At 47.3% G+C, this 17,598-nt stretch overlaps 1 protein-coding gene across 1 annotated transcript; it reads right to left on the bottom strand.

Moving 5' to 3' along the window:
• Positions 1-10,718: 10,718 nt before the first annotated feature.
• On the bottom strand, positions 10,719-13,713 carry LOC120661545 (WAT1-related protein At5g64700-like). The gene is made up of 7 exons (XM_039940439.1): positions 12,727-13,713; positions 12,562-12,624; positions 12,279-12,395; positions 11,852-12,110; positions 11,607-11,762; positions 11,349-11,500; positions 10,719-11,231 (listed from the first exon to the last, which is right to left on the bottom strand). Exons 1-7 carry the CDS (start codon positions 12,912-12,914, stop codon positions 11,024-11,026), a joined length of 1,143 nt encoding a protein of 380 aa, XP_039796373.1. The 5' UTR covers positions 12,915-13,713; the 3' UTR covers positions 10,719-11,023.
• Between the last annotated feature and the right edge of the window lie 3,885 nt (positions 13,714-17,598).

Raw genomic sequence — 17,598 nt, forward strand, 5'->3', positions numbered from 1 at the left:
GCCACAGTCTTGCCCTCCGCAGCTTCTTCCTCCTCATCTTCAAAGATGGAGGTGCCGAGCTCATCATCTCCTGCAACTTCAAAGACAGAAGAATTGCACGGTGCAGTCTCGTCGAAAGTGACTTCACAAGTCTCTCTGACGATGTTAGTATCAATAATCAGCACACGGTACGCTCTAGAGTGAGAAGCATAACCGAGGAAAATGCCGTTAGACGAGCGAGACTCAAACTTATTAAGATTTCCATCTTTCAGCACAAAGCACTGGCAACCGAAAACTCTGAGATGGTCAACACGGGACTGACGTCCAAACCGCAACTCATAAGAAGTCCTGTGCATGAAAGCACACAAGCGGTGTTAACCGCCTCAGCCCAGTATTTGCGAGGAGTCCTATGCTCATCGAGCATCGTCCTCGCCATCTCAACCAGCGTCCGATTCTTCCGCTCTACAACTCCATTCTGCTGTGGAGTGTAAGGAGAAGAATACTGGTGTTCAAGCCCTTGATCACTGCAAAAGGCGTCAAAACGAGCATTTTTGAATTCTGTGCCATTATCACTGCGAATCGCTCGCATGGCCTGGGGTAGCTCGTTTTTCAACCTCAAGATCAAGTCTCGAACAAACTCAAAAGCCTCATCCTTGGTTCTCATAAATAAGACCCAAGAATAGCGAGAAAAGTCGTCCACGATCACAAGAACATACCACTTCCCACCAACAGACATCACCCTAGAAGGACCAACTGTGTCCATATGTAACAACTCTCCAGGGTGAGCGGTCATCACCTGATTAATAGGCGGATGAGAAGCGGCAATCATCTTCCCATGGCGACACGGATGGCAAACAAGGTCCTTTTCAAACTTCAATTTGGGCAATCCTCGGATCAGGCCAAGTGAGCTCAGTCTCGACAATAATTCAAAGCTCAAATGTCCAAGTCTCCTATGCCACTTCCACAGATCAGAAGAAGGACTAGCCAACAAGCAACGAGAAGGGCCAAGAGGAGTTCCAGAGAAGTCAACCAAGAAAACCCGATCGCGAGGTGTAATCCGGTAAACCAAATCTCCTCTGGAATCCAAAACACGCGAACAACCCTCCTTGAAGCGAACCTCAAACCCCTCATCAAGAAGTTGAGAAACAGAAAGCAAATTGAACCCAAGGTTCGAAACCAAAGCAACCTCTCTCAGGGTAAAGCGATCAGAAACTCGAACAGCGCCAAGTTCACGTACCTTTCCTCTTCCATTATCCCCGAACACAATGTACTCATTTGAGCGCATCGGGGTGAGGCTGGAGAACCATTTGTCATTCCCGGTCATATGGCGCGAACAACCGGAGTCCATGATCCACCTGTTCTCCAAGCCTCCGACCTGCACATCAGTAGTAAGACAAAGGGTGGGCAAATGTCTCAACACTGGGGTTAGCAAAGTGAGAAGCAAACCAGTGTCGAGCCATTTGCTCTACATAAGGGTTAGCAAAACCAGACAAAGCGTATCCCTCGTCCCGTCTACCGCGTGACTGACGAACACCACCGCGAGGAAAGCGTGGAGCATCGAAACATCTTCCAAAGCCTCGATCCCATGGTCCATAGCCGTACTGAAAATGACCAGGAGCACGACCGGCAAAGTGACCACCCGCTGGAGCACGGTAACCACCGCCGTCTCCCTGACCTCCACCTACATGGCGCGCCCTAGCATCTTGCCTACCACCACGCCGAGAAGAACCATGCACCCGAGCAGAGCACATGTCCGTGTTCCATCTCTCCTGCTCTCGCCTCACAGCCCGCTTCCTCCTGAAGCAAAACTCCTCCAGGTGACCTTCCTTGTCACAGAACTCGCAGTGATACCTCACCTCACGCTTGGGAGGTGGAGGCCTAGCCTACGGACGGGGAGGAGCAGCCCTCTTCTTCTGGGCAACCTGGGCTGCGGCAGCAGGGAGCGTGTCGAGGGAATTCCTCAGCTCATTGGGCTTTGGAACCCAAACCTGCTTCTGCGGAGGTGCTTTCATTGGTTCTTTAAGCACACCATCCGCGGGGTCAACAAGCGAAGGCTGCGTGCTCGTGCTAGCAGTGTTTCCAGCAGTCTTGCCAATCTTACCATACAACCTGTCAAAGTCTGACTTCGTGTATGTGTAACCGACCCCAAATCCATCACCACGCTTGAACTGCTTGATCATCATGTCCAACTGCGGCTCACTAGCAGAAACCCAACTAAGAATCGCCCTAAGATAGGTATTCTCATTTTCCAGGTTGGCTTTCTATACCGCAAGATTATCCAGATCAGATATCAAACCAGGGCAAACAGAGCAGTCAATAGGTGGGCTAGACTCCACAACCTTAGTCTTCCCCAAAGACTTAATCAAAGCATTCTTCTCGTCTAGCTCCGACCTAAGCGTGGGACAAAGCTTACAAGCACCAAGCAGAACTGGCCTAGATTTCATCTCCTCTAGCTCGCACACAACAGTAGCAAACTTGGACTGCAACGAAGCTAGATCGGACTTAAAGATAGGACACTCATCACATTCAAGCACATCGCTAACAATAGGAGCATCCTTAACCAGTTCTAGTTCATGCTTGGCCTTAGCGAGCTCATGAGACACGTCAGCAAGCGAAGTCTTAACAACATCTAAGTTCGCGACGTTCTCATCATGCTTGGCACGGAGAGCAACAAGATCATTCATGTGAGATATGCAGCCAGCGCACTCATCCTCACTAGATTTCTCCCTAGCACAAGCCAGCTCAGCCCTAAGCTTTCTACGCTCTCTAGCTGCTTCCTTAAGCAGCATTTTCTGGTTGTCGAGAGCGGCGTACAACTCCCTAACCTCCGTATCAAGCAGGTTGATTGTGGAGTTTACCTCTGAATCGCTCTCGGATCCAGGAGAAGAGTCGACGTGCGTCGGTGTAGCATGTCCACCTAAAAACGCACGAGCACCATCGGCTTCGCCTGCCATGGTACAGAAACTCTTGCGCCGACCGGCCGCCAAGCAAAGGCCGATGAAGCCGGTGGCTTCCTTGTCCCGCTTCTTCTTCTTCTTGTCGTCGTCATCGGAGGTCCGTGAAGAAGAGCGGTCGGTGTCGGAGCTCTTGTCGAGCTCGCTGAGTTGCCTCAGAAAGGCCTTCTCCCGCTTCTTGGCCTTGTACTGGAAGCGCTTCTTGAGCGACTCCTTGTCGAAGCGTCCTCCCCGGTCATGACTGCGGTGCTTGTGTAAGGATCGATGGACCAAGAGGGGGGGTGAATTGGGCGTTTTTCAAATTTCTAAGATAGAGAAAACAACCTTAACCTATGCAATGCTAGTAAGGCTCAATTCACCAACCGGCTAAACAAAGCAAACTACACAAGCTAACAAAGATATGAAACTAAGCAAGGTAGAGCTAAGCTATGATCTCTAAGGTCAAGCACATGAAAGAATGCATGAAAGTAAGTGCTTGAAATGAAAGAGAGTGCAAGAGACAACCGGATTTTTTCCCGTGGTGACGATGTGTTGGCACACACCCCTAATCCACGTTGTGACACTCACTAAGAGTCTTGTCACCTCCCATGTCACCGAGACTTGGGCGCTCACTAAGAGTCTTCGTTCACCATCCCGGCGTGGTGGAGCTCAAGCCACGTACAATCTTCTTCTCCGGGCTCCCACAATCCTTGGCAAGCTCCGCGAGAAACACTTCGATCACCAAGATCGTCTAGGTGCTGCCAAACACCAAGAGTAACAAGCTCCTAAGCCTTCACTTGACCTACACTCAGTTGGCCCTAGCTCAAGCACACTTGCTACACTTGCAAAGGATGAAATCTTCAAGGTTGAAGCACAAACAAAGCACTAGATCTTCTCTCTTTTGCTCAAAGCTCTTTCTCTTCTTCTCAAGGGTGGCCTCAGGTTTTCAAGGTGTCAAAGGCAACTGAAATGAGCCAGGGGGTACCCTTATATAGAGTGGAGGAGGTCACATAGCCGTTGGAAGTTTTCTGCAGAAAAACCGTGACCACCGGAAGAACCGACGGGATAGAAAGTATAGGCATCGGTTCAACCGGTCTCTCTGTGTCCAATTAGTAACCGTTGGAGTTCTAACACAGTATCCACGCTTGCGTCATTGCACCGGTGCATGCTCCGTAGGGGCATCGGTTCAACCGGTGCTGAAGAGGTTCACTGATCAACTCAAACAAGCGTTCTGGAACAAAGTACATCCAATGCACCGGTGCTTTGATTCGTAAGCGTCGGTTCAACCGGTGCTGAAGAGAAGTTGAAATCCACCAAAACATGCTTTCTGGAACAAAGTACTTCTAATGCACCGGTGCTTATCTTTTGACCATCGGTTTAACCGGTGCTATAGAGTTATTTGACTTGATTCCTACCTGCATCCAGAGAAGATAGACCGACAGGGCATCGGTCCTTCCGCCAAGCATCGGTTGCTCCGACGCTAGGGCACCGGTTCAACCGGTGCTGCTGTTTTTCTTTGTTTTCAGCTGAATTGACTTGGATTTGAATGTAACTTCGATTGTTTCTTCTTCCAAGTATTGTGTTAACTTCTATTGACCATCTTGAGCTGATTTTGAGCGAGTGTGCAAGATTCCTAAGGCCAACTCAATTTTGATCAAGCTACTAACTCATGAACCCCTCTTAATAGTACGATCAAGAACTAGAAACTATAAAACCTAGCTAAAACAAGTGTCCTTCATCTCCTTATGACACTTGAGACTAGAAAGGTCCTTACGCTTTCAAATTGAGTCCTTGGTTCGCAAGATTGTTTTGAATTGAGGGGTCTCCTTTCATATTTCATAAGAGACTAATCCAGTCAATGAGTTTTCCTTCAAAACACACGTTAGTCGCATACGGTTGTCATGAATCACCGAAACTTACCAATAGCATCTATCGGCCTAGATGCGCTACATCTTGTAGCGTCGACGCTCCTTGTTGGAGCCTCCCTCGTCGCAGTCGTGGTGGCGGTAGTAGTCTAAGTGGTTGTTCTGGCCACCGCCGGACTTCTTGGGGCAATCGGCGATGAAGTGGTTCAAATCGCCGCAGTTGTAGCACCCGGGGTTCTTCTTCCTCTGCCTGTTGTGGTAGACGCGCTGGAACTTGCTGATGAGGAGGCACAAGTCGTCGTCGCCCAGCGTCTCCAGCTGCTCATCTGTAACAGAAGGCAAAGAGGCAAGAGAAAAGCCAAGAGCAGAGTTAGCGTTAGAGCTCGATCCACCTGGGCCAGTCACAAGAGCGACGCTCTTGGAAGGAGGGGCACCATTGAGCTTGGCTCGTGTCTGGTTATCCACCTCTGTAGCCTTGAGCTTGCTGAAAAGCTCGTTCACCGTCAGAGTCTCATAGCCAGCAGACTCAATGATGGTGTTCACCTTGAGATCCCACACTGAGCGATCAAGTGTGTAGAGCAACTTGAGAGTCTTCTGGTGCTCTGTGTACTCAAGGGCATCAGCAGATCTGTTCGCATTGACTTTGTTCACAATCGACTGAAAATGACTGAACATCAAGTCAATGCTCTCACCCGGCTCCTGTGTGAAGTTCTCGTATTCACGCCGGTGAGTCTCGAACAGTCTGGCCTTCACCTGAGGTGTGCCCTCGTGGTAGTTCTCAAGACACGTCCAAATCTTGTGGGCTTCCTGAAAACCCTGGACGCGTGAGAACTCCGCACGAGAAATGCCAGCGAACAAGGCATTGACGGCCTTGGCGTTAGCCTTGTGCTGGGTCACCTGAAGGGGCGTGGTCCGAATAGCCAGCACCTCATAAAGCTGGTTCGTGGTAATTTCCCAGATCTCGGCTCCCATGCTCTGCAAGAAGGCTCTCATGCGAACCTTCCAGTAGGCATAGTCCTCGCTGGAAAACACCGAGATCTTACCAAGACTCGTCATGGTCGCCAAGTGGTTTTCGAACCGGTTAAGGTATTGAAAACCTCAACCAAGCTCTTATACCAATTGAGGGACCGAAACTGGCGACCAGAGGGGGGGGGGGTGAATGGGAGCCGATCAAAATTTCTTCGAAATTTGAAACGTCGGCCTATGTCCCAAAATCACCACAAGCCCTCGAACCTAGGTCAGCGAGAATAGCTATGGACAAGCTATCTCGAAGCAGAAGACCCAGGTCGCAGCGCGGAAGCAAAACGAGTCGAAACGCAGAACTGGACTGCAGAGACCGGTCAGACCGGTTGCACAGACTGGTCAGACCGATCGGGCTAGGAATTCAAATTCCAGACCGGTCAGACCGGTCAGACCGGTCGCTCCCAGACAGCCCGCCAACAAAGCTCTAAATGTCAAATCTTGAGTAAACGAAGTCCAAATTCGATGAAACTTGGAGGATAGCTTCGCATCTACCCATGAACATATCCCCAAGAGATCTTTCCCAAAAGATTAACAGATCGTGAGAATTCGAGAGAAGATCAAAGAGGATTGGGGTTTTCTCAAAAACTCAAAATCTCCAATTCGTGAGAACTCGCGATTCTAGGGGTTTTGCCACTAGGCTAGATAGATCAGAATCGTCACAACGAGTTCGGCAAAACACGAATCCACGAGCTTGATTCCTCTAAACATGAAACATCCCAAAAGAGAAGAAATCAAGACCAAAACGCAAAGGAGAAGGGAAAGGACGAGTACTCAGCACACAAAGGTGAATCTCAACAAGATTTCATTCATAAATTTTGGAGGAATTCACCTATACAAAGCTAGAGCCATCCGCCCATCATCCACCCTCTAGATTTGAGAGATTAGCTATACCTAACCCTCTTTTGCGTTGGAGTTCTTGGCCCTAACCTAGAGCAGGGACAGGGAGAAGGAAAAACCAAGAGAAAACAAAAGACTCAAGAAACTCAACCAGCCACGGGCTGGTGGGGGTATTTATACCCAGCTGCTGCGGCCAGACCGGTCAGACCGGTCCAGGGGACCGGTCAGACCGGTCGGGTCTGCAGCAGCCCGCTGTACAGACTCGATCGACGGCGGAGTTTCTTTCTTCGACTCGAAGTCTTTGCTGCGATGCCGCCACGTCGACGAAGTACCGGTCCGCGGTTTTGGAGCATCCGCGAAACCCGGGTAGGTGGCCGGTTTTGAGAAAACCGCCAAAACTTCACGCGCGGGAAGATTCCCGCCTCCACGCCGTGGCCCTAGACGCCGTTCCCGCCTCGGCCTTCTAACGGCCCTAGACGCCGCCCGAAGCCCGTCACCTCCTCGCCCGCAGCGAGGCCCTAGACGCCGTCGACGCCCGTCGCCTCCGTCAGTCCCGAGACCGACGCCCGTGCCTCCACGATTTGGCGTCTTCAACCGCCGTCCGCCTCCTTGGTTTTGTGGCGCAAACCAAGAAACTCACCTTCCGTCGCCGCTTGCGTCCTCGATCCAGGAATGGACGCCACAGCTGCCGCCCGGCCCGAGCTCCTCCACGGCAACTCTCCGTCGACACTTGACGCCCGTGTACCTGCAATCTAAAGACCAAGCGCACGATCACACCACACGGTTGACAATTCACTCATCACAGTCAGGGTAGAGTACTCTCGTTCCTCAAGTTGTTAATAGCCGTAGGCTAGCAGACGCAAAATATTTTTGCCCGGCGGCCGGACACGAATGGTCAGTGGTGGATATAGCTAGCTAGCCAGAAGGTGAAAACGGGACGCATGCGATGATGCAAGAATGGTTGAGAATCCAGGACGTAAGCGGCGTGCGTATAAGCGGCCAAGGTAACAAGGCACTACTCTTGCTGCCAGTGAAGTTCTCTTCTTTTCTAGCTAGCTAGATGCGTGCATGATGCCCTGCATGCTGAATCTTGCTAGTGCGGATTGTTAAGTTGGATTACGCTGCTAGACTGTCGACAGACCAGACATGCATGTCGTCGCTGTGTGTGCAGTCAAATTTTGTTGCTGGACACTGTTTTTTCGTGAAATAATTTTCTGGAGGGGCAAGAAAAAAAAATCTTTGCCGTGGGACACTTTAATTTGTTTCTTTTTTTTAGGACACCGCCTTTTTGTTTCTTTGTTGTAGCTAATACTTTTTTGACAGTAGATCCCATATAGATAGATATAAAAAGCTAGTAACTATTTCGAGATTAAGGATGCAAGCAGTTTATTTTTTGTGCCATGCCATTCAGTTCATTTCTTCTCCTAAATCAATCAAGTAAAATGCCACTATAAAAATACGAACCAAATCAGGATGAAGAGTGAAAGATAAAGGAGTAAACATGGGAACCGCCTTAAAACTCTAGGTTGGCAGTGGACACCTCGGCATACGTCATGATGAACTCGTCATTCATGGTTCATCACCATGACACCATCCTATACGTAGTTGCTCGGTTGTTGCGTGTGCTAACAATTAAGGAATGTCATCATGCATGCATGCATGCTTGCATCGAAATATGGACCAACAAAAGCTGGAAGGGACAAACAGGGAGACAAATAAAAGGTTTAGGGCTAAAAGGAAGTGAAAAACACGGAAACCACCGGCTGGCAACATGGACATGTCCGTTATCGCAGTGGACCAGGAACCGTGGTAGGTGGTACTACACATTTCCCACGGAAAAAAAAGGGTGCATTGCCACATCGTGAATTCCTCGTAGATCCTCCAACCTTTGCAAGTTTGCAGTTGTACTCTTGTAGTGCGTGCTAAGGCATGCCGTCATGCATTCATGCATGCATCGCGTGTGGTGATGAGAATGCACCGGACTTTTGATGTTAGTAGGGAAAAATTGGAGTCAAGCAGTCAACACAAAGTCGAATGCTTTAGGAAGAAAAGAGGTAGACTTGTTCACATGGTGGCTCTATCATGCAAGGTCCAAGATGCATGCATCATATCGGTAGCTTTCTTATGGTGGGATCTGCCTGTTTTTAGTCCGAAAATCAGCATAGAGATGCTCGCATTTTTCTGAATTTGTGCTATAAATCATTAACAATTATTTGTGTGACATGCCTATCGACGACCCGGCTTCACATCAAAATAATTCTAGCTTTTTTGGGGGAAAATTCCAGTCAAGAAATTATTATAGCTTTACACAAGAAAATGTTGTAACATGACAGAAAATTAAATGTTTCAGCATTAGAAAAATTAAAATTGATATTCATATTGTTTCTCATTTTGTTGCATTAATTCTAAGAAACATATATAAATGGCTAAACAGCTTCAAAAATGGATTACGCTTTAAGAGAAAAAAATGAATTTGAATTTTAAACAAAAAAAAGATCCCACCCACCGCTAACATCAACTGGACCAGAAAACCAAATGGTAGGTAAAAATGCAAAACAAACTTTCCACTATTTCGAATATTTTCCCAACACCATGTGGCAGGCAAAACCACACACCAAACCCCATATAGCATAGGGTTACTGATCTGGTTTTGCAATTTGTTAGATAAACCACTACACTCCACGTGGTCATATTCATATGGACTTTTTGCATCATTCTGGCCCAGGAAGAGACAGCCGTCAGAGCCCAGGGTAGTTGGGCCGAGCTACGGAGCCCCTTGCTCTCCGAAGAGGCCTGATGGTGGCCCACACAAGAGCTAGTGTCTCGTGTACGCTAGCTAAAAAAAAGAAGGGAAAGCGAAGAAAGAAAATCCAAGCCGTCTCGTGTCCGTTCAGAAGTGGGAAAGAACACACGACGCCGATCGGTGTCGCCTGGCGGGCACAGCAAGGAGCATCAACGAACGGGCCACCACGGAACCCCCGCGCCTGCCTCCGCCGGCGCGGCGCAGACAGGGGAGGGGGAGCAGCGGCGACGCCTGGTCGTGGCGTGTCCGCGTGTGACGCCCGATCTGGCACAACCGCGCGCGCGCGTGCAAGCTCCCTACAACCTGCCCGGCTCACCGCTAGCTCTCGCTCGCTCGACCCGGGCAGGCAAGCCGCCAGCGGCGCTCTTGTTGCTGACTCTGCTCTGGAGCAGCGGCCGCACGAACAGAGCAGCGACGGCACGCCGCTACCGGCGGCATGGCATCTCTGTTGGCGCCGGCCCGGTGATCGATGGGTCATGGGTGGCGATCGAATCCGGCCGGCACCCGAGTGCGTCGACGCCAGTCGCCGGTTTGTCTCTTCCGGGCAAAGTCCTGTCCCCTCACTTTTCAACCCATTATCGAAACTTCTGTTGCAATCCTACCGATCCTCGCAACAGCTGTCTTAGACTGTGTTTAGTTGTTTTTCAAAATTTTTTGCAAAAGAATTTTATCAATTTGAAGTACTAAATGAAGTCTATTTACAAAACTTTTTGCACAGATGGGTTGTAAATCGCGAGATGAATCTAATGATGCTAATTAATTTATGATTAGTTAATAATTAACGGATGGTACTGTAGCAGCACTGTTGCAAATCATGAATTAAGTAGGCTCATTAGATTCGTCTCGCGATTTACAGCGCATCCATGCAAAAAATTTTGTAAATAGACTTCATTTAATACTTCAAATTAGCAAAAAAAATTCGCAAAATTTTGCGTTTTTTCGTTTACGGGGTGAGAACTACTGCGACCGCGGCGTCCGTACAGTGCCGATAATGACAGCGCAATTCCTCAAGATCTTTTTTTTAAAAAAACATTTTATTAGGTACTGATTGATGATCAAATGGTTTACGTATAAAGGATGTGGCGGCAGACCTAATATAATGGCGCCAATAATGCGCGTGCGTCGCCGTCGAGCCGTGAACTCCACTACCGCGCTCTGCTGCCGCCGCTTTGGCCGCCATGGCGTCGTGGCGAGCACGCACGGCACGACCCGGGACGTATCGTATCACAGATGACACCATGGCCTGATGATGCTTAAAGAATGAGGAGGAACGATCCATGGCGAATAGGCGAAGCCGCGCAGAAGCTCGCTGAAAGCGACCGAGGCTTTCCTTCTTTTTTTTTTATTCATGCGGTTGGGTGAACTAACTGTGGTGCTGCGGACGAGATCGAATCGAACCACTGTGCCGGCAGGGGCGTGTAGATACAATGGCACAGAGAACAGTCATCTGGCTGGATCGAATCGACTCGATTTGGACGCAGCTGTTGGCTGCCTGCTGTGTTCCCAGCACCCTGAAACCTAGTGGCCTGAATAGCTTTGCACACGATCTTTCCTGTCACGTCGTCGTTGGGCTGCAAGCTGAATCAGACCTTCGCTTCTGCGGCGTCATCGTCATCCGGCACTTGGGGCGCCTGCAGGCCCGCCTTGTTGTTCTGCGGCGGCGGCGGCAGCTCCAGCCCGGGCTTGCCGCCGGCGGCGGCGCTGATCTTGGTCAGGTCGTCTCGCTCCTCGATGCTCTTCCCCCAGAACACGTTGTACAGGCCTCCCACCAGAAGCACACCGGCAAAGATGCTGCACGCGCCAGATTCAACACCGTCAGATGGAGGAACTCAGACAAGGGGATTGCTGAATAACACGATGGCCGGCCGGGTTCATCTGTGACTGATCAGGACGTGCTCACGTACGAACCTTCCTAGGCTGACGGCGTCCCCGATGATGGAGGAGGATATGACGATGGTGAACACGAAGGTGAGCGGCATCGACATGGCCAGGAACACCGGGCCCCTCTTGGCGATCGTCCACATTTGCATGTAGTACGACAGCGCCGTCACGATCACGCCCTGGAAAATGTTAGTTTCAGAGAAATGATGCATCAGTTAGTTGGGCGTCTTGTTTTTTATCTGAATGTGGATCAGCTTGAACAGTTGTCTAGAGCTGAAGCATTACGCTGTAGACTATCGCGGCGAGGCCAACGTTCCAGCCCAGCTTCCACTTGGTGAAGTCCCTCTCGGCTGCAACGGCCACGAGGAAGGCTTGAACCGACGCGCACGAGATCTGGAGCGTGGTGTTCATCAGCTTGGAGGTGTCCTCTATCAGTGGCCCCTGAAAAAACCAGAACACGTCAACTGAAGTTACTGTTGCTACTCCATGAACATTATTGATCATGTCTGAAATCCAAAAGCAATGCGTACCTGAAGCACTGTCCACAGGCCTGCTAGAACGTTGGATAGTGTCATGAGAAAAATCCCCAGCACCCATTGCTTCTTGGAGTGCTCCTCTGCTGCTCCCGCGGGACTGCTGCTGCCGCCGTTCTGGAAGAGGTGGTGATGGTTGAAGGATCTGAACATTGGCCCCTCGTAGAAGGCCAGCACGGTGACGCCGGCGATGCAGAAGAGGATACCCGCGAATTTTACTTTGCCATGGAACCTCGTCAGTTTCAGAGTCTCCATCCTGTCACAAGTAGTGGTGTTCTTCTTCAGTTCATGAACTGATGAAGTACACGATCCTTAATTCCGTGATGCGCAGATAATTATTTTGATCGATTGTTTTTCAGTCTCTTTAATTTGATTCTACATGATATATATAGTCTTGGGATGAAATAGTATTTTCATTAATTACCCGAATATAACGGCTAGGATGAATGTGACCACCGGTTGAACATTGTACAATGCTGACGACGACGTAGCAGAAGCATAGTTGAGGCCAAGGTTAAATAACACACCACATGCTGTCACCCTGACGAAAAATGGAAAATCGGAATTTTCAGGTTAAAGACAGAATGAAGTATCTGAATTCTTGCATAACAAATTGAACTACAGTCCAAGTGTTGCAAGCTGAAGAATACTATTCCTCAGGCAAGGGAATCCTGCATGAGCTCAGTAGAATATAGAACTCAACCTACCCATATAGGGCGTGCACGAACATCTTCCACCCAATCTTGAACGTCACCGGCTTAGCTTTTCCCCTGAGGACACAACAAGATCATCACATCTCAGGACTGAACACAGGTCAAACATGAAACAACCAGACAGAGTAGACACCAAGGCAGCACAGGTAGCAATCTGACCTCTCGAGAACGAAGGTGATAGGGATCAGAACAAGCGCTGCAGTGGTGTGCCGGTAGAAGACGAACACCAGGGGGTTCATGCCCTGATCCAAGGCCACCTTGCTCACGACATGCATGCCGGAGTACATGAGCCTGATGAGAACGACGGCAGCGTAGGCCTTGGCGCTGCCACCCATCTTGGCAAGCATTGCTAGCTAGATAGCCACCACAAGCTAAGCAGTGTCTACTAGCTACACCTCTATCTGGACTTGTGGAGGCTCTGCTCAGACGTGTGGAACCCTATATATACTGCGTCGCAAAAGGCGGTGGCGCCGGCACGGGAACCTCGTAAGAGCATATGCCTTGTTCCGGTGTGCAGTGCAGCAGGCAGGACATGGATAATCCGGCGATCGGTCGAGCCCGGCCGCTAGTGCGCCACGTACGCCGTCGCCGGCTAATCAGTGGTGCGCCAATGCGGGAGGAGGACGAAGGTCGATGGGAAATGCTGGGGGTGACTCATGCGAGGAGCACGGGGATTGCAGGCAGCTTAGTGACGGCTGATCGGAGCATCCACTGATGGGGATTAGCTAGAGGAGAAGAAAAAAAAAAGGACGACAAGCAAAGCAAAGCAAGCGATCCGAGTCGACCCCAACTTATTATTCAGCGTAGGAACGAGCATTAGTGGCTCAGCTGTTACCATTTGGAGCCCCAAGGGCACTCACTACTACTTTTGCGTGCAAAGCTGCTTGGCAGATGTGTAGGATCAAGAAGCTAAAGCATGCATACTGTTTCATGTCAACATTAATTATATACATGTTTAGTTTGCATACTGTGCTTGTTCTTGGGTGATGACAGGTGACTAGCTAAGAGGGGCACAAGGGGAGGGTGTGGGAGGAAGTGACCGATGGGACAAGCAAACCATTGATCTGGCATGTTGAAAGCATGTGGAGATCCACAGCAGAAATGGTAGTGCATGCTGTGCTGGTTCGATCTGAATGTTCTCTCGCCAACAGTCCACCAGGTCTGCCTGCTGGATAGCAGATTTATGCAGATGGTGATGGTGGTGGTGTACGCGTCCGTCTCTAGTTCCCAACAAATTAAAGCTATTAATAAGAGAGTAGGTTAGACGTGATCAGGAAGGCAATAAAATTTGGTTGGGACTGCACCTAGATTATATAATTGGAAATTTGGAACTCCTACACTTTACTGATGAGGATATGCATGCATCTCTAGCTCCTGGCCAGGCAAGTGTTAGTGGGAGAAGGAAGGGTGTTCCTTTTTTTTTGGCTTCTGCAGGACGTAATTTGAGGTGGTTCCGTGACACCGAAGGCAATGGCAGTTTTTCTCTTGTCTAGTTGCTGAAAACTTGGGATGATTTGTTCATGAACACCCGCAACTCTGACAGTTGCATATTCCGGAACAGCTTTGAGTGCCAAGATTAGAAGCATCTTTTGAGGAGCTGCAATGGCTAAACATAGCGATCTAACGACCTACTACAAACCAAGAGATCACATAAACGACCAAATCGATCGCATCAAATCGATCTTTACTTCTCAGCCTATATATATTATGAAGTAGTAGAGGCACCAAACACCAGAGCATCAGGATTGGAAGGAGAAGCAGCAGCAAATAGCAACCAAACCTTGTACTCCATCCATATTCCCCCCTACACTAGCAGTACACAACAACTGACATTTGATTACTACCTTTAAAAAGGAATCACTGAGAGACCACCCAACCTTGCCCTGTTTAGTTCGCAAAAATTTTCCTACAGTACCCATCACATCAAATATTTTGGACACATGCATGGAGTATTAAATGTAGTTGAAAAAATAACTAATTACACAGTTCAACTGATTAGGACAAGACTAATCTTTTAAGCCTGATTAATTCATGATTGCACATTAATTGCAAAATGACAACGAAAGTGCTACAGTATCAAAATCTAAAAAATTTCGCGAACTAAACACAAGGACTTACAAACTAGCCGGCCTTCTCATAAGCCACATCATCATCAAAATTGATTCCATTATGATTGTATTTACAATTATAACCAGCAATAAATTACGGTTGAAGATAAATGTCAGCTAAGGTAATTTGGGAGTGGTAAATTAAGTACGAGATACCGACTGTGTTTACCAAAAAGAAAAGGATGGAGATACCCCTAGTGCATGATGATCAGAATCAAATGCTGCTAATAATTTCAGGTTAAACAAACGCGTTACAAAATCCCACATGATATGCACCATGTCACATTTCAGAAAACTCATCCTCATATCATGCTAAATTCAGGATAAAAAAAAACACGTTACAAAATTCCACGTTTTATGCACCATGTCACGTACGTTACAATAAGTGGCATATGAAATTTGTATTGTGATATGCACCATATCCACTTTAACTTATAACTAACATGATAGGTGATCCTTTACACCTAACGACAGCAGAGATCTAGTTGAAAGATATCTTTTATTTTTATCATATTTTCTATATTAAAATATATAAACATATATTTCTCCTATACCTAAGAGGTAACAAGTGACTATAGACATCCAGATATGACTACTAAATGAACGGTTCACAGTTAATTTGGAGCACCGTAGCAAAACCCTAGCTATATAAGAACAGATGCTGCAACACTATCTAAACCGATGAGTATTATCGTGCGGTTGATATAAACAAAAAGGATATGCCTTTCACATGTTAAACCATCGGCACGTGAAAGATAAGTATGATGTTAAACAATATCTCTTTTATTTGCTTCATGACCAGAGAGCGCGATCCGAGCAAAACCATGTGCAGCAATTCTTCTCTCTTAAAGAGCACCTTGCCACGCCCATGATGAAATTAAACAAGGGAAAGAAGAGCCATTGAAAGGCTTAATTATTCGTTCTGATCTTTCATAGCTTAGTTTAACTAGAAAGATACTGACGGAAGGTAGTGCATGGTAGGTGCGTGGGTATTTGCCTGCTTACCACCGTGAGCACTTATGTCATTGACTACATCACACTATAATAGAGGCATGCATTAGCAATCACATTTCAAGTAACTATTTTGATGAAAGCACAACAACCCTAGGAGTGGCGGATAATGATCATCTACTCTCTTTATGAGGAAAAATGAGCCTAATTAATGTGGCACCAACACAAAATTATATCAACTCCAAAATTATGGCCACCTGTGATGTAACTAGTTAGAGTATGAATTATTGACCTTCCATCTTAAATGCCTACTGAAAACGAAATCCTAATTTTGTATTCAGAAAGACATACTTTTACTGGATGATGACCCATGCAATGAGGGGCATAGGGAGAACATCTTTCTGTAGAGAACACAACATTTTTTACACCATCCGGAAACTATTTATATCTTGCAGACATTTTTATGCGAGTACATTGCATCACCCAAAAACATTGCATTATGTTTCTACCTTCGTGAGGTGTGTGTGGGGTGGGGGGAGGGGGGGGCAAGAGGCGGCCGCCTTGGGCCCCTGAAATTTAGGGCCCCTAGGTGATGAAATGGTAAAATATGTATATTATAAGTATAACTACAATGTTAAATAGATGAGTAAGAGAAAAACTAATAATTTAGCTAATTGTGGGCTATAAGTTATTGTTATGTCATCTTAAACCAATCTAATAGCTAGTCCATATAATATTTAGATGTATAGGTGGACTGCACTATTAATATTTGATTCATCTTTCTTCTCTCATTTTCTCACCAACTTTATTGTAATCAGTGTTACAGCAGGCTCTTGCAGCCCAACTCTCTCTCTCCTTCTCTCCCCTTCAACTCAACACAAATATGAAGTGACATTTCATTTAGTCCGCCTACATCACCTTAAAATACTTGCTCTAAACGAAATGACCCATCTCGCGAGGTTCCTCGCGAGTGGTGACCCTCCACGACTCCATGCGTTGTGCTATGCAATCTCCTTATTCCTTGCAATGCAATTACCTAACATTAATTAGCAACCGCATTGGAGATTACACAATCCACATCCACGCAGCCGCACTAGAGGCTCCACAACTCTAGTGTTCTGCGCAAGAATGATGCCGCCGCCGCTGCAATTTCATGACTACGATATGCCTAGCCTGTGCGTGACTCCCTGTAGAGCCTGCGCCGACGTCCCACGAGTCATGCTTTGTTAGGCAGCGTCACGACGACTCTCGATTCTCGAACACAGGATGCTATTTGTCGAACACAGGATGCCAGGCAACTCTCGAACACTCTTTCTTGCGCTAGATTTCAAGTTTCAATTGCTATTTATTTTTAAATTTTCAAGCTTCAAAAAAATATATGGGTAATATTGACTTATACCTGACTTTACATATAGAATTGCTAGAACATATCTTTACGACAATATCATATAATACTAATATGTATAATTTTTTACATGAATCTATTTGGATGGAAGCAAAATTTATATATATAATTATTACCGCTATTATTATTATCGCTATTCTTTAGAGGGCCCCGACTCCAATCTCTCGCCTCGGGTCCCTAAATTCTCATGACCGGATAAGAAAAGTATGCCTTTTTTTATTTCCGAATCATCTTGAACCGTATTGTAAATCAGTGTAGGATGGATAAAAACTGAGGTGCGATGGAGTCCATAATCTTCAAACAATCACTTGCCTCCTACCAGTACTGCTGCTCAGATCATCAGCGCTCCATGCATATCCGTCCCAACTGTGTTTTGTTCGCGAAAAAATTTGGATTTTGATACTGTAGCATATTATATTGTTATTTAATAATTAATATCTAATCATGGACTAATTAGGCTTAAAAATTCATCTCGTATGAAATAGTTAAACTTTGTAATTAGTTATTTTTTCAACTGCATTTAATGCTCCATGCATGTATCCAAAGATTCGATGTGACGGGTACTAT

This window comes from Panicum virgatum, chromosome 2N (assembly GCF_016808335.1).
Source record: "Panicum virgatum strain AP13 chromosome 2N, P.virgatum_v5, whole genome shotgun sequence".
In the NCBI taxonomy this organism is placed as follows: Eukaryota; Viridiplantae; Streptophyta; class Magnoliopsida; order Poales; family Poaceae; genus Panicum; species Panicum virgatum.

What these genes read in the sequence shown, in the direction of transcription:
- LOC120661545 (XM_039940439.1), bottom strand. Translation starts at nt 12,914, where the DNA reads ATGCTTGCCAAGATGGGTGGCAGCGCCAAGGCCTACGCTGCCGTCGTT. An exon ending in ATCACCTTCGTTCTCGAGAG is followed by an intron (nt 12,625 to 12,726) that starts GTCAGATTGCTA and finishes TTGTGTCCTCAG; the next exon opens with GGGAAAAGCTAAGCCGGTGA. An exon ending in GACGCCGTCAGCCTAGGAAG is followed by an intron (nt 11,232 to 11,348) that starts GTTCGTACGTGA and finishes TGGCGCGTGCAG; the next exon opens with CATCTTTGCCGGTGTGCTTC.